The sequence below is a fragment of the Abramis brama genome (genome assembly GCF_963993115.1).
Source record: "Abramis brama genome assembly, chromosome: 6".
NCBI classification, from domain to species: domain Eukaryota; kingdom Metazoa; phylum Chordata; class Actinopteri; order Cypriniformes; family Leuciscidae; genus Abramis; species Abramis brama.
The window spans coordinates 5819275-5837110 of NC_139968.1; the positions used below are offsets into that span (position 1 = coordinate 5819275).

Here is a 17836-nt window from a genome sequence, read left to right on the forward strand (position 1 = left end):
ACTGCTGCTGCTCATTTGCATAAAGTTGAATTGCCGCTTTATACTGATTATGTTGCTAATTAATGATTTCAACTTTGGAACTGAAGATGATTGAGTTCTGGTGACTTTGTTTCTACAGATAGTTTTCAGTGGGAATGCAGCTTTAGAGTCTGGATCTTCAACAAACCGTTAACTCTAAGTATTATATGAGTTTAGACTTAATATTTTTTAATGGTGGATGATTAAATGAGCAGTAAGAGATCATTTAGCAACACCCTATTCATTATCTATTAACCGTCTAGCAACACTGTAGAAACCCCACAGAAACACTTAGAAATGGCCTCGTTCTAAAATGTTTATGCAATGGTTATGAATGATATCTCAAATCATGCAGCATTTTGAGAAGATCTCTGCTACTCCTCAGAATTAGACATTTTTATAGAAATTCTGCACGGGAAAGAAACATTCACGTTTCCTTCCAAAGTTTATACAAAAAAAAATAGTACCTGGGTAGGGGGGTAGGTCACTACCCAGACAGCAACATAGTGTCAGCCCAGATCCGGCCGACACTATGGGCCGATCTGGGTAGACTTTCAGTGAGTGAGAGAGTGCACTTAAAAGCCTCACAGAGAATGATGTGTTGGTGTTTGGCAGAGATGCACGGGTGTTTCTGGAGAGGGGAGAGCAGCGGATCGGGCGGGTGTATAAGAAGGCAGTGTATCAGCAATACACTGATGCCACCTACAGGCAGGAGATAGAGAAACCCAAGTGGCTGGGTTACCTCGGACCCCTCATCAGTGCAGAGGAAGATGACACAGTTGTTGTGCACCTGAAGAACATGGCCACACGAGCGTACTCCATCCACGCACACGGCCTCAGCTACAACAAGAGCCATGAAGGTGCGTGCGCAAATTATGTCAAATATGACTCATTTCATCAGTTTAACTTTTTCTCATAAATTGCAAATACTGTGAATATTGGATTTCTCTCCAGGAGCACTGTATCCTGATTCATCAGAAAAGGAGGAGAAAAAAGATGATTCAGTGGCCCCTGGGAAGTCGTTCTCCTATATTTGGACTCTACCGTCTTCCCATAGTCCTGGCAAAGATGACACTAGCTGCCTGACCAGAATATACCACTCCCATGTTAGCGCCCCCAAAGACATCGCCTCAGGTCTCATTGGACCTCTCATTATATGTAAAAAAGGTACAAATCTTTCTCTTCACTCCAGGGTTCACATGCTAGGACTCCTCTAATTACAGTAATGTTTTGGGTTCAAATACAAGCTACTTTCAAATGCAAGCAAAAGTAAAGCCACAGTTAGCATGAGGCTAGTTTGAGAGAATTGCTTAGGCCCTTTTTATTAAAATGTGTTTTGGTCGTTCGGATCACAAGTAGACGAGGGAGACACATTTCCGTTTACACCTGGTGTTTTAATGTCTCTTTTGTCCCCTTTCAACCACTTCTGTCCTGATTTCTTCAAGGGGAGGGTCTTTTTTTTGGGGGGGGGGGGTCCAACTCATGGCATGACAATGTAAACGTGTGAATGCAGTGATGATACATACAAAGTATTTACCGGTACATTAATGACAAATTCATCCACTTAAAAGTAGTTCCACCTCAAACATGATAATTTAGATATGTCTACAGCTTGAATAGAAACATCTTAAAAGAAGAATTATTGTGCAAAACATAAAATATAATATGCGTATATTTACTGAGGGAGGAGTACAAATTTATCAGATTTTTGTCATTGTAGGTATGATATTTTATGCGTATTAAGTAAAAAGCATTTTTAAACAATCTTTTCACTCAGGGATTCAGGAAGCACCCGGTTAGAATACAAGTTTGTTAGTGTATTTTTAAAACAGAGAGTAGATTTATAGATCACAAATAGCCTATATAACAAATAACCAAAGTTTCGAAGATCTGGCTAACTCAACAGATTATGTACTGAAAATTACAGATACAAATTCATATAAAAAGCTGACCACCATAAAAGTGATTGTATAAGTCTCACACTTCAAGTTCTGATATAGTCCACTGATAATGAATCGTTCTTTTTTTGTGTGTGTGTGTGCAATTCTTAGGCACTCTAGATGTCCATGGCGACAAGACAGCCGACTATCTTTATGCCCTCATGTTTACGGTGTCTGACGAGAACCTCAGCTGGTATCTGGATGATAATATCAAGACCTACTGCTCAGCAGCAGCCAAAGTCAGCAAAAGTGATGAAGGATTCGTGGAAAGCAACAAAATGCACTGTGAGTTCAGCAATAATGTCCTGCAATAATGACTAAAGATAACATGAACCATGAACAGGTCAAACCCTGTTCTAGACACATCTATTAACTACCTATAATAGTAGCATACTGTACAGTATATAATATATACTGCCTACTATTTATTAAAAAATAGTATGAATAACTATCCAGGAATTTCAACTTCCCTTGTGAACTTTATTGTAGCTATAAATGGGTACGTCTACGGCAACTTGCCGGACCTCAGCATGTGCATGGGCAATAAGATCCACTGGCACCTGTTTGGGATGGGGAACGAGGTCGACATCCACTCAGCCTTCTTCCATGGACAGATCCTGACGAACAAACGGCACCATGTTGATACTGTCAGTCTGTTCCCGGCTACTTTTGTTAATGTAGAGATGGTTGCGGACAATCCCGGCCAATGGCTCCTCAGCTGTCAAGTCAGTGATCATCTGGAAGGTACAGACAGGCCAGATCTGAGTGTAAATGTTGCATCGTTACACCTGTAAATTGTTGTGTTGAATTTAATTACATTTCTCCCCACTTTTAGCCGGCATGCAAGCCATTTTTGAGATAAAGAAGTGTTTCCCAAATGTGCATAAACCCAGACCGTTTGGAGAAGTGAGACAGTATTTCATTGCTGCTGAGGAAATCATCTGGGATTATGGGCCAACAGAGATAAATCAGTATACAGGGAAGAAACTTGTTGATGACAGGTAACAATGTTGTTTTAGGATCTTCACTGAGAGACAAATCTTGAAGTCAAAGGGAATGTCCTTGAATTTAAGCTTGTCTCTGAATTTCCACAGTGTTTCTGACACTTTCTTTGATACCCGCCACGATCGCATCGGGGGCAAATACAAGAAGGTCCAATATGTGGAATACACTGATGACACATTCACCAAGCGCAAAGACAGGACCCCAGAGGAACTGCACCTGGGAATTCTGGGTAGATGTTGTAGACAGAACGTTGTGTTTAACAAGGAATCTTCCTTTAACTGTGATATTACTATGAGGCTGTTGCAGTGATTTGCTTTTAAGTGCAGATATTATTTGTCTTTAATTTATTTCAATGTTTTGATTTTACTGAGATTAATAGCACAAATTAATGTCTTTGAGTTGTTTTTTAGGTCCAGTCATCAGAGCAGAGGAAGAGGATACAATTAAAGTGACGTTTAGAAATAAAGCAAGCAGGCCCTACAGTATTCAACCTCACGGAGTGCAGTATAGTATAGAAATGGATGGAACACTCTACCACAACGTCCTGGAAGGTAAAGAAGTAACATCATTAAATAAATGTATAAAATGTATGACAGTCTTCATTTGTTTCTTTTATTTTTTCATGCAGAGTCATACACAGCCAAGAAACTTCGTGAACTCAAAAAAGAAGCAAGTAAGAAAAAGATCTCAATGATATATAAAAAGATCTGGAAATTAAGGGATAAGCAATCCCAGACTGTTGTCTATTAAGTCAAATGTCGAATCAAGGTCAGGGATCATTGCGCAAGTGTAATTTCCAGTCCTGGCTGGACTCAAACAAATCAGTCCAAATCTATGAGACCAAAGTTCCCTCTTTGAATTATCTGGGGGATTATGAGCGCATGACTGGCTTTTCTGAGAATGAACAGAGAGGAAAATCCAATCTAATTCACCCTATGATCTCCCTTAAGACTTGTTTCTGGTCTAATTGTGAACAATTCAGCAGTTCACATTACTCCATAGAAAAAAATCTGTCTTTATAATACATCCATCCATCTATTCATCCATCCATTCTCCAAGTCATATGTCCTACATAGAGTTGCAGGGATGCTAGAGCCTTTCCCGTCTTGCTTTCAAAGGTAAACTTGACCTTTAACCTCCATATTCTAGTCAAAAAGTCCCTCAAAAAGTGGTGTTCTGGGATCCACTATGCCAGGGGTGTCCAAACCTGCTCATGGAGGGCCCCTATCATGCAAAGTGTAGCTCAAATCCTAATTAAACACACCTGAACCAGCTAATAATGGTCTTCAGGATCACTAGAGTCTTCCAGTCAAGTGTGTTGGAGCTAAACTCCAGGGGCAGCACTGGCCAAACTCTTCAGCTGCAAACTCATATTCAGCTCTGACTTCATCTTGGTATAGAACACCCACTTTTAACAATTCAATCAATTCCTAATGGATAAAATCAGTTCCCATCCTTAATATTACTTGTAAGGCAAGAAAACAATTATGGAATGTAAAAAGTTGTATGTTGTTCATCTCTTTCAGGGGTGATTGAGCCACTTCCTGCTGCACTGGTCCGTCCTGACACCACTTACCAATATGACTGGGTGGTACCTAAGGGTGGAGGACCCACCGAAAAAGATCCAGACTGCATCACCTACTTGTACTACTCAGCGGTAGATCCCATCCGAGACACCAACTCTGGGCTGGTTGGACCTCTTCTGATCTGCAAGCCAAAAACCCTCAAATCAGGAAAGCAGGTGAGAGAGACGGACGCCGAATGAGCTATGCAGAATTCTTCTTATTTGCAAAATGTTGAAATGAGATTATTACATGATTGGTGGCTGAAAACAGGGGTAGAGAAAGGCAGAGAACTTTGTAATTTCTGAGTTCCAACAATATTGTGTAACAATTATTTGCTCACAGCTTTGCCAATATTTATTTTCCATTCCAGAAAAACGTGAATAAAGAGTTTCACCTTCTTGCGACAGTGTTTGATGAGAACCTGAGCTGGTATTTGGATGACAACATCAAAAGAAGTGTGAAAGACCCCAAATCTATAAAGAAAGATGATGAAGACTTTCAAGAGTCCAATAAAATGCACTGTGAGTGCAAGTCACATTCCTTGATAAAACGTTTATGAATTTCTGTAGCACACAAACCGTATTGCTTGCTCTTTCATCCAAACTAATATTTGTTCACCATTCACAGCGCTCAATGGATTCATGTATGGGAATCTCAAAGGTTTGAGTATGTGTAAAGGTGAAAAGGTGTCCTGGCATCTGTCCGGGCTAGGATCAGAGACAGACATCCATGGACTTTACTTTGAGGGCAACAGGTTCCTCTACAAAGACACCAGGAGAGACACCATCAATGTGTTTCCTCATATCTCTCACACCGTCATCATGGAGCCTGACAGCATGGGTACAGTCCAATCTCTTCTTTCTTTGACCTCACTATGCCAAAGAACAATTATGTGCTATATTGAAACTCTTGACAAGTATCCAACCAGTGTTGTACCAACCTGCATGCATTTCCTTCTCCTGCAGAACACAAAAGAAGACAATCAATTATAACACAAACATAAGAACAACTGAAATAAATTAACTATCCCTTACCGAAGATAAAGGAAAAGCACAAAACAAATAACAAATTAAATCAAGGCTTCAAATCTAAGTGCAAGCTTGGAAGCCAAACCAGAAAAGAAAAACAAATAACACTAAACAAAAGAAGCAAAAGGAGACAATTACAAAAATATGAATAAATCAAAAAGAATTCTGAAAAGAATAACAAGTTAAACTAAATAAATCATAAACACCATAATATGAGCTGACGAACAACAAAGCAACAAGAAAACTAAAATAATCAGAAGCCATCAAAAAACAAAGCAAAACAGCAGCGTCGAGACTAAGCCATGTCGCGATCAAACGCCCAATTTACAGGTCTAAAATTCACAAGAAACAAAGTTAATGACATACTTTTTCTTTATGGTGACCTTTGGAACATGAGTGGGTTTGCATACCGACAAGCGGGACTTCCCGAAAAGTTAGTGAACAAACAATATAGATGCCCAACCGTAGCCATGCCAAACAAGCACCTACCTCAAACACAGAGCAGTGGAGTACCGGCAACCATCACGCAATCATGACGCAATAATGATCTATATCTCGCTAATCTGGGGATGCCCTTTATATACTCTTTTTCTAAATACCACTGAGCTATCTGTGAACGGCACTTCACCACAATCGTTTGGACAAAAACATTTTAAACATTTTTTAAAATAAAGTGTTCCACAGAGGAAAGAAAGCCATACAGGTTTGGAGTTTCACTGAATGTAGATGTATGTGTATAACAAGAAAAACAATAATTTATTCCTTACATAATCACATAAATATGCATTTATGATAAACCTCAACACATTGTGCTGTTCTAATTATTTAACATGCTGTGTCTGCAGGACAGTTTGAGGTGAGCTGTAAAACCACAGATCATTATCATGGAGGCATGAGAGCCAACTACACTGTGGAGAAGTGCCACTTCTGGAACCGTCAGTCTGAGACGATGCTACACCAGAAGAAGTATTACATCGCTGCAGTTGAGATGGATTGGGACTATTCACCCACCCGCACCTGGGAGGAACAAATGCACCATGGTCTGAAAGACAGGTATTCCACATCCTTCACCAGAACTCCCATTTGCTAACAGTACTTGGCAAATTTCATTTAAAGAGTTTGCCAGCCCATCCAGTCTTAATAGATAATGGTAAACGATATTGGATTGCTGTCAAGTCAAGTCAAGTCAAGTCACATTTATTTGTATAGCGCTTTTTACAATACAGATTGTTTCAAAGCAGTTTTACAGTGATAACAGGAAAATAATGCACAAAAGTTTGTTTCCAGAAGAAAATAGCGGCACAGTCCAGCTTAAGTAAGTTCAGTGATGTTTCATTTTTGTTTTTAAAAAAGTTATAAATTTAGTTTATATATATACAGTATATATATATATATATATATATATATATATATATATATATATATATATATATATATATAGCCGCTCTGGAGTAAGTTCAGATTAGCTCAGTTCAGTTCTTGTACAATAGTGTCAGTGCAGGCAGATCAATATTATTGTTGAATATTAAATTAAATGTTAAATTGAATGTCCCCAACTAAGCAAGCCAAGCCAGTGGCAACAAAGGTGGAAAAAGGCGACAGTGGCAAGGAACCAAAACTCAAGGAAAAAAAACCTTGGGAGAACCAAGGCTAAGTCGGGGGCCAGTTCTCCTCTGGCCAATGAACGAACAGTGTATGATTATGAACCAGGCAGCATTACAGGTCAGAAGTCAGATTGGTTTGGAACAATCAGAATATTATCCAGTTCATGTGGTTGAAGATCAGAGTCATCACACCGGGATGGAGACGGGTTTGTTGAGGATCAGTGCCGATGGCTGTCGTGTCGATGAGGCCTTCGATGAGAGTCTAGTTGACACAATCTCTGCTGACACTTCAGGGATGCGTTGTGGTCGTGTCCAGGTGCAGGTCCACCATCTGTTCTGGATACGGCCCAGATCCGGCTGACTTCAGTTAACCTCGGAATAAGCAGAAAGACTAACATTAGCGTATGCCATTCTTCTTATGATGTAACGAGTACATCGGGTGTTATGGGAAGTGTTCCCGGTTCCGGCTGACCTAATTTATGCAGCCTAATAATCATTTAACTCATCTGAATAATAGGAATATATAATTTTCTGTGTATGCTAGGTTAAAGAGATGTGTTTTTAGTCTAGATTTTAAACTGAGTGTGTCTGCTTCCCGGACAATGTTATGGAGACTGTTCCAGAGTTTAGGTGCTAAATAGGAAAAGGATCTACCGTCAGCAGTCGATTTTGATATTTTAGGTATTATCAACTGGCCAGAGTTTTGAGATCGCAATAGACTTGAAGGACTATAATGCGTTAAGAGCTCGCTCAAGTACTGCAGAGTTAAACCATTTAGTGCTTTGTAAATGATCAGCAATATTTTTTTTAAAATTGCTGTCATCGAAGGAGGTTCGAACCCGAGGCTCTGCGTAAGCTTAACCTTATAAGCTTATTACTGTGATACATAGAACTGCGGCTCCCCTAATGGGAGAAATAGAGAAGGAGATGGGGAGATGGGGAGATGGGGAGGTGGGGAGGTGGGGAGGTGGGGAGATGGGGAGGTGGGGAGATGGGGAGGTGGGGAGATGGGGAGGTGGGGAGATGGGGAGGTGGGGAGGTGGGGAGATGGGGAGGTGGGGAGGTGGGGAGGTGGGGAGATGGGGAGGTGGGAAGATGGGGAGATGGGGAGATGGGGAGGTGGGGAGGTGGGGAGATGGGGAGGTGGGGAGGTGGGGAGATGGGGAGATGGGGAGGTGGGGAGGTGGGGAGGTGGGGAGGTGGGGAGGTGGAGGGATGCCAGAGGAATTGTAGCTGGGATGGTGCAGTGACTGCTGCTAATAAACACTCATAATGATGATTGCCAGGACTGAATGATTAGGCTCTTCCTGAACCTACGTTTGGAACTTTATTTAAGGTATTTAAGTACACCTAAGGTGTTTAGTGTGATTGAAGCCAAATCTGGTTATATACCAAGTTTCAGAAAAAGATAATCAGCGAAAAACCACATCAGTGACAACAAAGCAAACCATTGGTTCTTGAGTAAATTGTGACAGACTGTGATCAACTAAGAATTTACAAAGACTGTTCAGACTACATTTTTTTAAATGTTTTTAGACTGTACTGTCATTAAAGCATGAATGCAAGTTCTGAGTCATATCTATTTTTGATATATTCAGTCCAGGCAACGCGTTCCTCAAGAAAGAAGGTAAATTCATTGGTTCAAAATATAAGAAGGTGTTGTACAGAGAGTACACTGATGAAACCTTCACCAAACCCAAGGACAGACCTGCAGATATGGAACATTTGGGAATTATGGGTAAGTACTGACAGAATTGATGGTTGACTCATTATTTGGTGTAAATGTTTGTAAACATTCAGAATATGCTCAGCTGTGGTATTGCTCACCTCAGGACCCATGATCCATGGTAAAGTAGGAGAAAAAGTGAAGATTGTGTTTAAGAACATGGCTAAGAGACCGTACTCCATACATGCCCATGGAGTTAAAACTGACAGTCCCCATGTTGCCCTGACACGTCCAGGTAAAGGACAAGATGATCTGACAGTTGTAAATTAGACAAATTTCAAAGTTTATATTGTTCATTAAAGTCTAAAGCTCACTCATGCTCACTCATGTTGCTCACTCAAGGAGAAACTCAGACCTATACCTGGTACCTCCCAAAGAATTCTGGGCCGACAGAGGAGCAGGAGGAATGCAGTGTCGGAGCATATTACTCCACCGTAGATGTTATTAAGGTACCTTTCTCACCATTGAAACAAGGTCATGGGACCAAAGGCCAGTTTGGATCTAATCTTTTGTGAAAGTCCAGAATATCTCCTGTCTATTCAAGAAAACAGGTGTGCTATTTCTTAAACCTTAATGAGCTTGCCGTTTCCCAACACAGTCTCATGGCAATTCGTTGTCACATAACTTGGTATATTAGAAACTTGCACGACGAGGAATAATTCCAGGAAACAGTCTTTAAATCACAAACACTCAGGAACCAGGAGAAGAAGAAAAAAAAAAAAACACAATTACCCAGGAAACAAGAGAAAAACCACACAAACATTAACAAGAACAGACGGAGACTAAGGGAGAACGGAGGGTTTAAGTATACAGAGCAAACAAAGGAAATTAATTAGTAAATTAACAGGGCACAGGTGAATGACATAACTAATTAAACAGACTGGGAAAAACTAGGTCACAGGACTAAACCAAAAACACAATGAAACATAGGAGACAGACCATACATGTAATAGTATGCCCCCTCCCAAAAAAGGGGTGCCCTCGCGCCGTAAATAGTCCAACTGAGGAAGTAAGGCCAGATGGAGCCGAAGGTGCAGGCAGGTCGACGGCAGACCAAGGCGTAGACGGCAAAACGATATGACCGATGGTTTCTGGTGGAGCCGAGGAGCCAGGGTTGAGCCGATGTGTCGACAGGCTGAGGTGAAGTGATGGGCACAAAGGCTGGAGGCGGAGACAGGGGATCCTCTGTGCTGGATGGAGCTGGTGGCCTAAAGACACTGGGCAGGTCTTCACAGCATGTGGGAGCTGAAGAGGGACTGAAGGACATCAGCGGAGGCGGGGCTGAGGAACTGGCTGATTGAGGAGGTGGAGAGGGAGGCTGGGCGGGTATTCTGGAGAGACAGGGGTTGCTGGAGATACAGGGAGACTGGGAATAATCTCTCCAAAAAAGTCCATTAAGTTAACCTAAAAATTTTATTTAGAGGAGCTTAAAGACCTCCCAGAATCCATAACATCCACCACGGCAGGGTTATTCTCCCCTCCATCCCTTCAAACTCCACTAAAACTCCCTCCACATCAAACAATGTTATCGGCTCACTCACCTGGTTAGACTCTAGCGGCGGTATGGGCTCCGGGGCGATGACTCCTTCCGGCCTCCTCTCTGGTTCGGGCTCGTCCATCGCGATGAGCTGGCCTCCGCGGTCTACAGTGGGCACAGGCAACTCCATCGTGCCGGTCGTTGTTGGTGGTGGATGGCTGGTCTCTGGCGGCTCTGGAGTCGGAGTGGGGCTTCCTCAGCGGGGCAGACAGTGAACTGGGACTCGTTGCACACCAGCACCCACTCGACAAACTCGGCGAATGTGCAGACTTTAATCACAAACACTCAGGAACCAGGAGAAAACCACACAAACATTAACACTATCACACTAACAGTTGTTTCTGAATATATTCATTATACTTTTCATTATTTAGTGAAAGTGTATTTATTTTCTCTTGACTGTCCACCATCTTGGATCATTTATTTTTCAATGAAATGCATTAATTGCAATTGTGATGCTGCCTTAGAATTTTGTCAAAATCTTAGACGGTTGCATAATTATATCTATAGAACAATATTATGACCCATGGTGTCTAAAACGTTTTTAATCTATGTAAATCTGATTTCTTCCCGCGCAGGACATGTACAGTGGTTTGATCGGGCCGCTGGTCATCTGCAAGAAGAGCCTGGCACGTTCACTGGGGCTGAAGAAAGAGATTGAGGAGTTTGCTCTGCTCTTCATGGTCTTTGATGAGAATGAATCTTGGTATCTGGATGACAACATCAAAGCGCACGTTAAAACCCCTCCAAAAGAACTGAAGGAGGACGAGGAGTTTATCGAAAGCAACAAAATGCATGGTGAGTTTAATGTGTTCTGGGTTGCATAGATTTGGTCATGGTTTTTGAGGACGAGGACATGTTACTTAGTAAGGACTTATTAATTTTAAAATAATTGAGTTCTTCTCATGAAATGGTTTAGCATGCTAAAATATGTTCTAAGTAACTATTAGCTCTGTTAGACTCTCCGTGAGAAATCTCTCTTTTAATTAATTTCCTTTAAAGCATCATTGCCTCAGCATTAAAAATCAATGAATGTTTCTGTTATTATTATTAAAAGCTCTAATGTAAAACTAATGGATATTCCTTTGTTTATTACAGGAATCAATGGTTTGGTCTACGGCAACCTTAAAGGCCTGACCATGAAGGTCGGAGATAAAGTGTACTGGTATCTGATGGGAATGGGAAACGAGGTGGACATGCACACTGCACATTTCCACGGCCATAGCTTTGACTACAAGGTAAAGCATCCATCCATCCCTCCCTCCCTCCCTCCCTCCCTCACTCACTCACTCACTCACTCACTCACTCCCTCACTCAATCAACCACTGACTCACTCACTCACCCAACCACTCACTCACTCACTCTCTCACCCATCCACTCACACTCAACCCACCCACACTCACTCACTCACTCACACTAACTCATCCACTCACTCACTCACTCACTCACCCACCCAACCACTTGCTCGCTCACTCACTCATTCACTCACTAACCCCACCCACACTCACCCAACCACTCACTCACACTCACTCATCCACTCACTCACTCAACCACTCGCTCGCTCACTCACTCACTAACCCCACCCACACTCACCCAACCACTCACTCGCTCACTCACTCTCACACACACACACACACACACACACTCGCCCACCCATCCACTCACCCAACCACTCACTCACTCGCTCACTCCACCCACACTCACTCACTCACTCACTCACTCACTCACTCACTCACACACACAACCACTCACTCACCCAACCACTCACTAACTCAACCCAACCACACTCACCCAACCACTTACTCACTCACTCACTCACCCAACCAACCACTCACTCTCTCACTCACTCACTCACTCACTCACTCACTCACTCACTCACTCACTCAACCACTCACTCTCACTCACTCACTCACCCAACCACTCACTCACACTCACTCAACCCACCCACACTCACTCAACCACTCACTCTCACTCACTCACCCAACCACTCACTCACACTCACTCAACCCACCCACACTCACTCAACCACTCACTCACCCAGCCACTCGCTCACTCACTCACTCCACCCACACTCACTCAATCACACAACCACTCACTCACCCAGCCACTCGCTCACTCGCTCACTCCACCCACACTCACTCAATCACACAACCACTCACTCACTCACTCACCTAGCCACTCGCTCACTCACTCACTCACTCACTCACCCAACCACTCACTCACTCACCCACCCACTCACTCACTCACTCACTCACTCAATCAACCACTCACTCGCTCACTCATTCAACCACTCACTCAACCCAACCACACTCACCCAACAACTTACTCATCACTCACTCACTCAACCACTCACTCGCTCACTCATTCAACCCAACCACACTCACCCAACAACTTACTCAGTCACTCACCCACTCACTCACTCACTCGCCCAACCACTCGCTCACTCACCCATCCACACTCACTCACTTACACACACACTCACTCACTCGCTCACTCATTCAACCCACCCACACTCATCCAACAACTTAGTCACTCACTCACTCGCCCAACCACTCGCTCACTCACTCATTCAACCCACCCACACTCACCCAACCACTCTCACTCACTCACTCTTGCACGCTCATTCACTCACACTCATCCACCCATCAACTCACTCACTCACTCTTGCACGCTCATTCACTCACTCACTCTCACTCACACTCATCTACCCATCCACTCACTCACTCACACACACACACTCACTCACTCACCCATCCACTCCCTCACTCACTCTTCAGAAACTGTAAAACTCTTCCAGAGCAGCAGTGTGATGACTGTCGTGTTTTACTGCAGATCAGTGGTACACATCGAACAGACGTGTTTGATTTATTCCCCGGGACGTTCCAGACAGTGACCATGCGTCCGCTGTATTCCGGCACATGGCTGCTGCACTGTCACGTCACCGACCACATCCAGGCCGGAATGCAGACCACATACACCGTACTCGAAAAAGACGGTGAGTTTGCATGACATGTACAGCATGTACAAGTCTGAGATCAGTTTTACAAATTTAGGACAAGAAACATATTTTACTACCCTGTTATGCAAAGCTAAAGGGCAGAGCGGGGCATGTTGTCACACGGGGTTGTTGACACAAGAACTCAAGAAAAGTCTAATTACACAAATGTTTGTTTTATGATTAAATTCAGCACATTTTACCAGCAACACAAACTGAATGATATCAATTTCTTTCTTTTTTTAGGGAAGAAGAGGTTCCTGGGTTTGTTTGGTAGCGGTTAAAATGTGCTTCTAACAGGAAGTTTGTTTTAATACTTCCCCATGATTTTTCTAAATAAACACTTGTAGTTCTGCACAACTATTTCATTGTGATTGCAAAAGAGCAGAAAAACATGACAAAGACATTAAACACTTATTTTACTTAAATGTGACAAATATCTTGTCAGCATTACAATAAAACAAAAAAATTAGACAGGGAATTGGAATTAAAACGGGAATGATTGGATGGTAAATTTTTTCTCTCTAAATAGGCTGTATTTGAATAAAAGGGGTCAGAGGTCATTATTTTGTCTAAAGGTTATATCGATTTTTTTTTTTTTTCTGATGTAGGGTTGATTTTGTAGGTTCGAAAATATGATTCTGTAAAGGGAAGACTGGAAGTAGAGTTGTAGGCATTTGAATAATGTTACTGAAGCTTTAAATATGATTTTGTACATGGAAGGGAATGTACAAGAGAATGTTTACAAAATGATCAGCACGTGAGACTGCATTTGAACATAATTTAATAAACAAAAAAGGACACTTGAAAATGTTCATTCTGAAAATCTGATGAAATGAGATGATAGATGCATTGTGGGTAATGTGCACACAAATATTTCAGATACATAAAAAAAAACAGTGCAAGCCTAACAAATCATTCAAAAAACACCAGCATATTTTGTTATATTTTGTAGTCTATATTTATCCTGATTTAATAAGGGAGTAATTGTTTTGTTTTGGTTTTTAAGTAAACATTCCAGACTTTATGAATGATTGTGACATGTAGTTGACAGCAGTCATAGATCTGAGTGTGGACACATGACAGTTTTTGGTAATCAGCATTCAAAGCAGCAGGACGACCGTAAATCCAGGTCCTGTCTTTAAACAGGTTTAGTGTTGATTCACTGATTGTCTAAAATAAATGGCAATGTCATGAGATTTCATTGGCAGCATTCAAGCAGATGTGGCAGGAAAAAATGTGCCGTTCCATCATCCGGCAGCAACTCCAGGAACTCTAACGGGTTCAACTCTCGGGCCGCCACAAGCAGAGTTTCTGTGAAAGAGAAGAGCAGCAGAGTTCACTTCAGTTCAGTCCGTTGTGTTTGGACATCCAGTCTCTTAAAGCGGCTGCTACCTTTGAGTGCTGAGAGGAGGACGGCGTTGTCGATTCCTGTTTTCCTCATCCGCTCACACACCTCAGGGAAGAGCTTCTGCCACCACAGAGGCTGGAGGGAGAGAAGGGATGTGAGAAGGAGAACTCATAAACAAACAGAAAAACTGACTGACATGAAAGTCACACATTTTATTGCGTCACATCCCTTTGATTATCGTTTTTTTTAATAGAATTATCATTGGCAGTTGCATGAGGGTGAAAGATTTCCCCAGATTTCGCATTATGTTCAAGTTCTGGGTGAATTGGAAACAAGCTGTGCTTCATACACACCTATGCTAGTAATGGACAATGGGCACCCTATTTTTGCCCTGGCAAATCCTGACAAAATTGATCTGATGTGGCCGTACCTTTAAGGCCTGTTCACATAAAGAACAATAACTATAAAGATAACGCTAACTCTTTACAATAAGGTTCATTAGTTAACATTAGTTAATGTATCAACTAACATGAACTAACCATGAGCAATACATTTGTTACTGTATTTGTTAATCTTTGTTAACATTAGTTAATATAAATACAGATGTTAGTTCACAGTGGATTAACTAATGTTAACAAGATTTTAATAAAGTATTAGTAAATGTTGAAATTAACATTAACAAAGATTTATAAATGCTGTATACGTGCAGGTCATTATTAGTTCATGTTAACTAATGTAGTTAACTAATGTTAACTAATGAACCTTATTGTTAAGTGTTAACCAAGATAACTATAACAGTATTCGGATCCACAGCAGCGCACGATAATGTTCTGTTTATTACAAGTGCTGCAGTTTTGTCGTAAATGCTCGAGCTCTTTAAAGTCAGGTGGATTCTGATTGGCTGTCTATGGTTTTATCGTTCATCAGCTGAAAGTGGTTCCTTTGTGCCGTTGTGGTTGTGGACTTCTGTTCTTTTACATTTAGAAGGATTTTTAATCGTTATCATTTAAGTTTTCGTCCTTCATGTGAACATGCCATGAAACATGATTTGAATCGATTTCAGTTTACTTTGGACAGACATTTTAGGAAAGTAGCAGTGAAAAACAGTTTGCAAATCCATTCAAAATGGCAATTTTCATCCATTTTTATGAGAATGCAATGTTCAGTTATGACAAATCAAGGCAAGCATGTGTCGAAGTCTTATCACTCGAGCGGCTGAGCTCGTTACCAGTTTGTCGTTCTGCAGCTCGTGGTTGGCGTAGGGGATGATGGCTCGTGTGCATCGGTCCAGAAGCCTGTCGATGGAGCTGTGGTGCTGGCCCAGTCTGGTGGCGCAGAGCACATGAACGCTGAGGCCGGCGGCGTCAGACTCCGACAGCTGCTCCAGCAGAGGCAGAATGGAGGACACCTCCAGCGTCGGCCCGCACAGCAGAGACTGAGGGGGAACACATGAGCTAAAGCTTTATTTGGACCCAACTTTAGAGAGAGAGAGAGAGAGAGAGAGAGAGAGAGCAATTCCACAACACTTTAACATGAAGAGGCTCTCTTTGGTTTTCAGCTGCGATAACTAATATGCTCACTGTTGCTTTTTTACACAATGCATTTCCCATTATGAATTATGATACAGCTTGGTTCATTGATCCATTGGGTTGGATTGCTTTTTCATCACATCCAGAGTTAATTTTCCCAATCGGATGAGACCACTTCGTTCAGGTGATCTCGGAACGACTGTGTTTGGTGCGAATCTGAGCATGATTGCCGTGTTCATATAGATCTAAACAAACTGAACTGAGGGAGAAAACATGCCAGAATTTGAAGCAAAACTCTGAAACTAAATGATGTCAGAATTGTCATTCTTTCACGGGCATCATTTGTAGTAGCCTATTCACAAACTGTTTCCTCAAGCATAGCGTTTTCTCGGAGTTCACTGTGTGCTTTCTACCATGCACAAATAAAATTGTCACTGAACTTTTGCTGTGTAATTGTAACAATGAGCACTCAAACACACCAAACCTACAATTACTAAAAACACACTCAAAAACTGATTTTGCACGGGAATTTTGCACTAGTTATTAAAATCTTGTTAACATTAGTTAATGCACTACTAATGAACTAACATGAACAAATAATGAACAGCTGTATTTTTATTAACTAACATTATCAAAGATTAACTAATACTGTAACAAATGTATTGCTCATGGTTAGTTCATGTTAGTTAACACATTAACTAATGTTAACTAATGAACCTTATTGTAAAGTGTTACTGAAATTATTTGCCGAGCTGAGGTTCGTGTACACTGTAAAAATGATTTTTCAAAGTTGTAAATAAAACAAAGATTATTGGATTGTTTTACAAGAAAATACCATTTCTATTTTCTACTTCAAATCACATTTCTTTCTATACCATGTCTTTCTACTTCAAAATGTCATGTTCAATTCAGTGTTACTTGTTTCTTTGTAATTATTTGTGAAATTTACAAGCAATTTCTGTGTGAAAACGGTTTCAAAGTGAATCCAACAGCAATTCTTTTTTCAGTGTACACAAGGCCAAACTCCTTTCCTTCAGCTCTTCTGGCTGCACTTCATAGAGCTCCTGGATATTAATGTGTGTTATTTAATGGTGTTGCTTGCCAAAAAGAGAGAAATACATGAAGTTTGTCAAACAGAAATACACCTGAAGTTTGTGCAGGTCCTCCTGGTGGTCATGGGGGATGTTGAACTGGACAGGCGTCAGGATGCTCACCCACGGATACAACGTCCCATAATGAGAACAGGAGTTTATCTGGATATGAAGAAACATTCGATGAGGAAAATGAAAGTCTCTAAATACCACTTCCAAGCTACAGTAATTGTCATTTACACAGGCTTTTTATCTTAATTAGTGGCCAACATTTTCTGCACCATTATGCACAATAAAACAAAGAAAAATCATCAAAAGAAAGTATAACATACACTATCGGTCAAAGGAATAATTAATTGTTTTAATATTTTTTAATTAAGTCTATTCAACTCACCAAGGCTGCATTTATTTGATCAAAATACAGTAAAAACAGTAATGTTGTCAATT

At 41.3% G+C, this 17836-nt stretch overlaps 2 protein-coding genes across 3 annotated transcripts in view; one reads left to right on the forward strand and one right to left on the reverse strand.

Moving 5' to 3' along the window:
• Positions 1 to 14231, forward strand: part of cp (ceruloplasmin) — a 15100-nt gene extending 869 nt beyond the window's left edge. Inside the window, exons 2-20 of the mRNA XM_084116614.1 lie at positions 634 to 878; positions 973 to 1185; positions 2070 to 2243; positions 2448 to 2702; positions 2794 to 2959; positions 3053 to 3192; positions 3374 to 3514; positions 3592 to 3636; positions 4490 to 4704; positions 4899 to 5049; positions 5156 to 5368; positions 6402 to 6609; positions 8759 to 8898; positions 8993 to 9121; positions 9229 to 9335; positions 11002 to 11221; positions 11522 to 11661; positions 13256 to 13418; positions 13665 to 14231. Coding sequence (XP_083972740.1) covers positions 634 to 878; positions 973 to 1185; positions 2070 to 2243; positions 2448 to 2702; positions 2794 to 2959; positions 3053 to 3192; positions 3374 to 3514; positions 3592 to 3636; positions 4490 to 4704; positions 4899 to 5049; positions 5156 to 5368; positions 6402 to 6609; positions 8759 to 8898; positions 8993 to 9121; positions 9229 to 9335; positions 11002 to 11221; positions 11522 to 11661; positions 13256 to 13418; positions 13665 to 13702 — 3103 coding nt within the window. The 3' untranslated portion in view covers positions 13703 to 14231. The remainder of the gene's footprint in view (positions 1 to 633; positions 879 to 972; positions 1186 to 2069; positions 2244 to 2447; positions 2703 to 2793; positions 2960 to 3052; positions 3193 to 3373; positions 3515 to 3591; positions 3637 to 4489; positions 4705 to 4898; positions 5050 to 5155; positions 5369 to 6401; positions 6610 to 8758; positions 8899 to 8992; positions 9122 to 9228; positions 9336 to 11001; positions 11222 to 11521; positions 11662 to 13255; positions 13419 to 13664) is intronic.
• hps3 (HPS3 biogenesis of lysosomal organelles complex 2 subunit 1) overlaps positions 14186 to 17836 on the reverse strand; it is a 32287-nt gene continuing 28636 nt past the window's right edge. For both annotated transcript variants that reach the window (XM_084116615.1, XM_084116616.1), the window contains 4 exons: positions 17444 to 17551; positions 15998 to 16204; positions 14814 to 14904; positions 14186 to 14732 (listed from right to left, as the gene is read on the reverse strand). In XM_084116615.1, the coding sequence (XP_083972741.1) occupies positions 14620 to 14732; positions 14814 to 14904; positions 15998 to 16204; positions 17444 to 17551 (519 nt within the window). In that variant the 3' untranslated portion in view covers positions 14186 to 14619. The remainder of the gene's footprint in view (positions 14733 to 14813; positions 14905 to 15997; positions 16205 to 17443; positions 17552 to 17836) is intronic.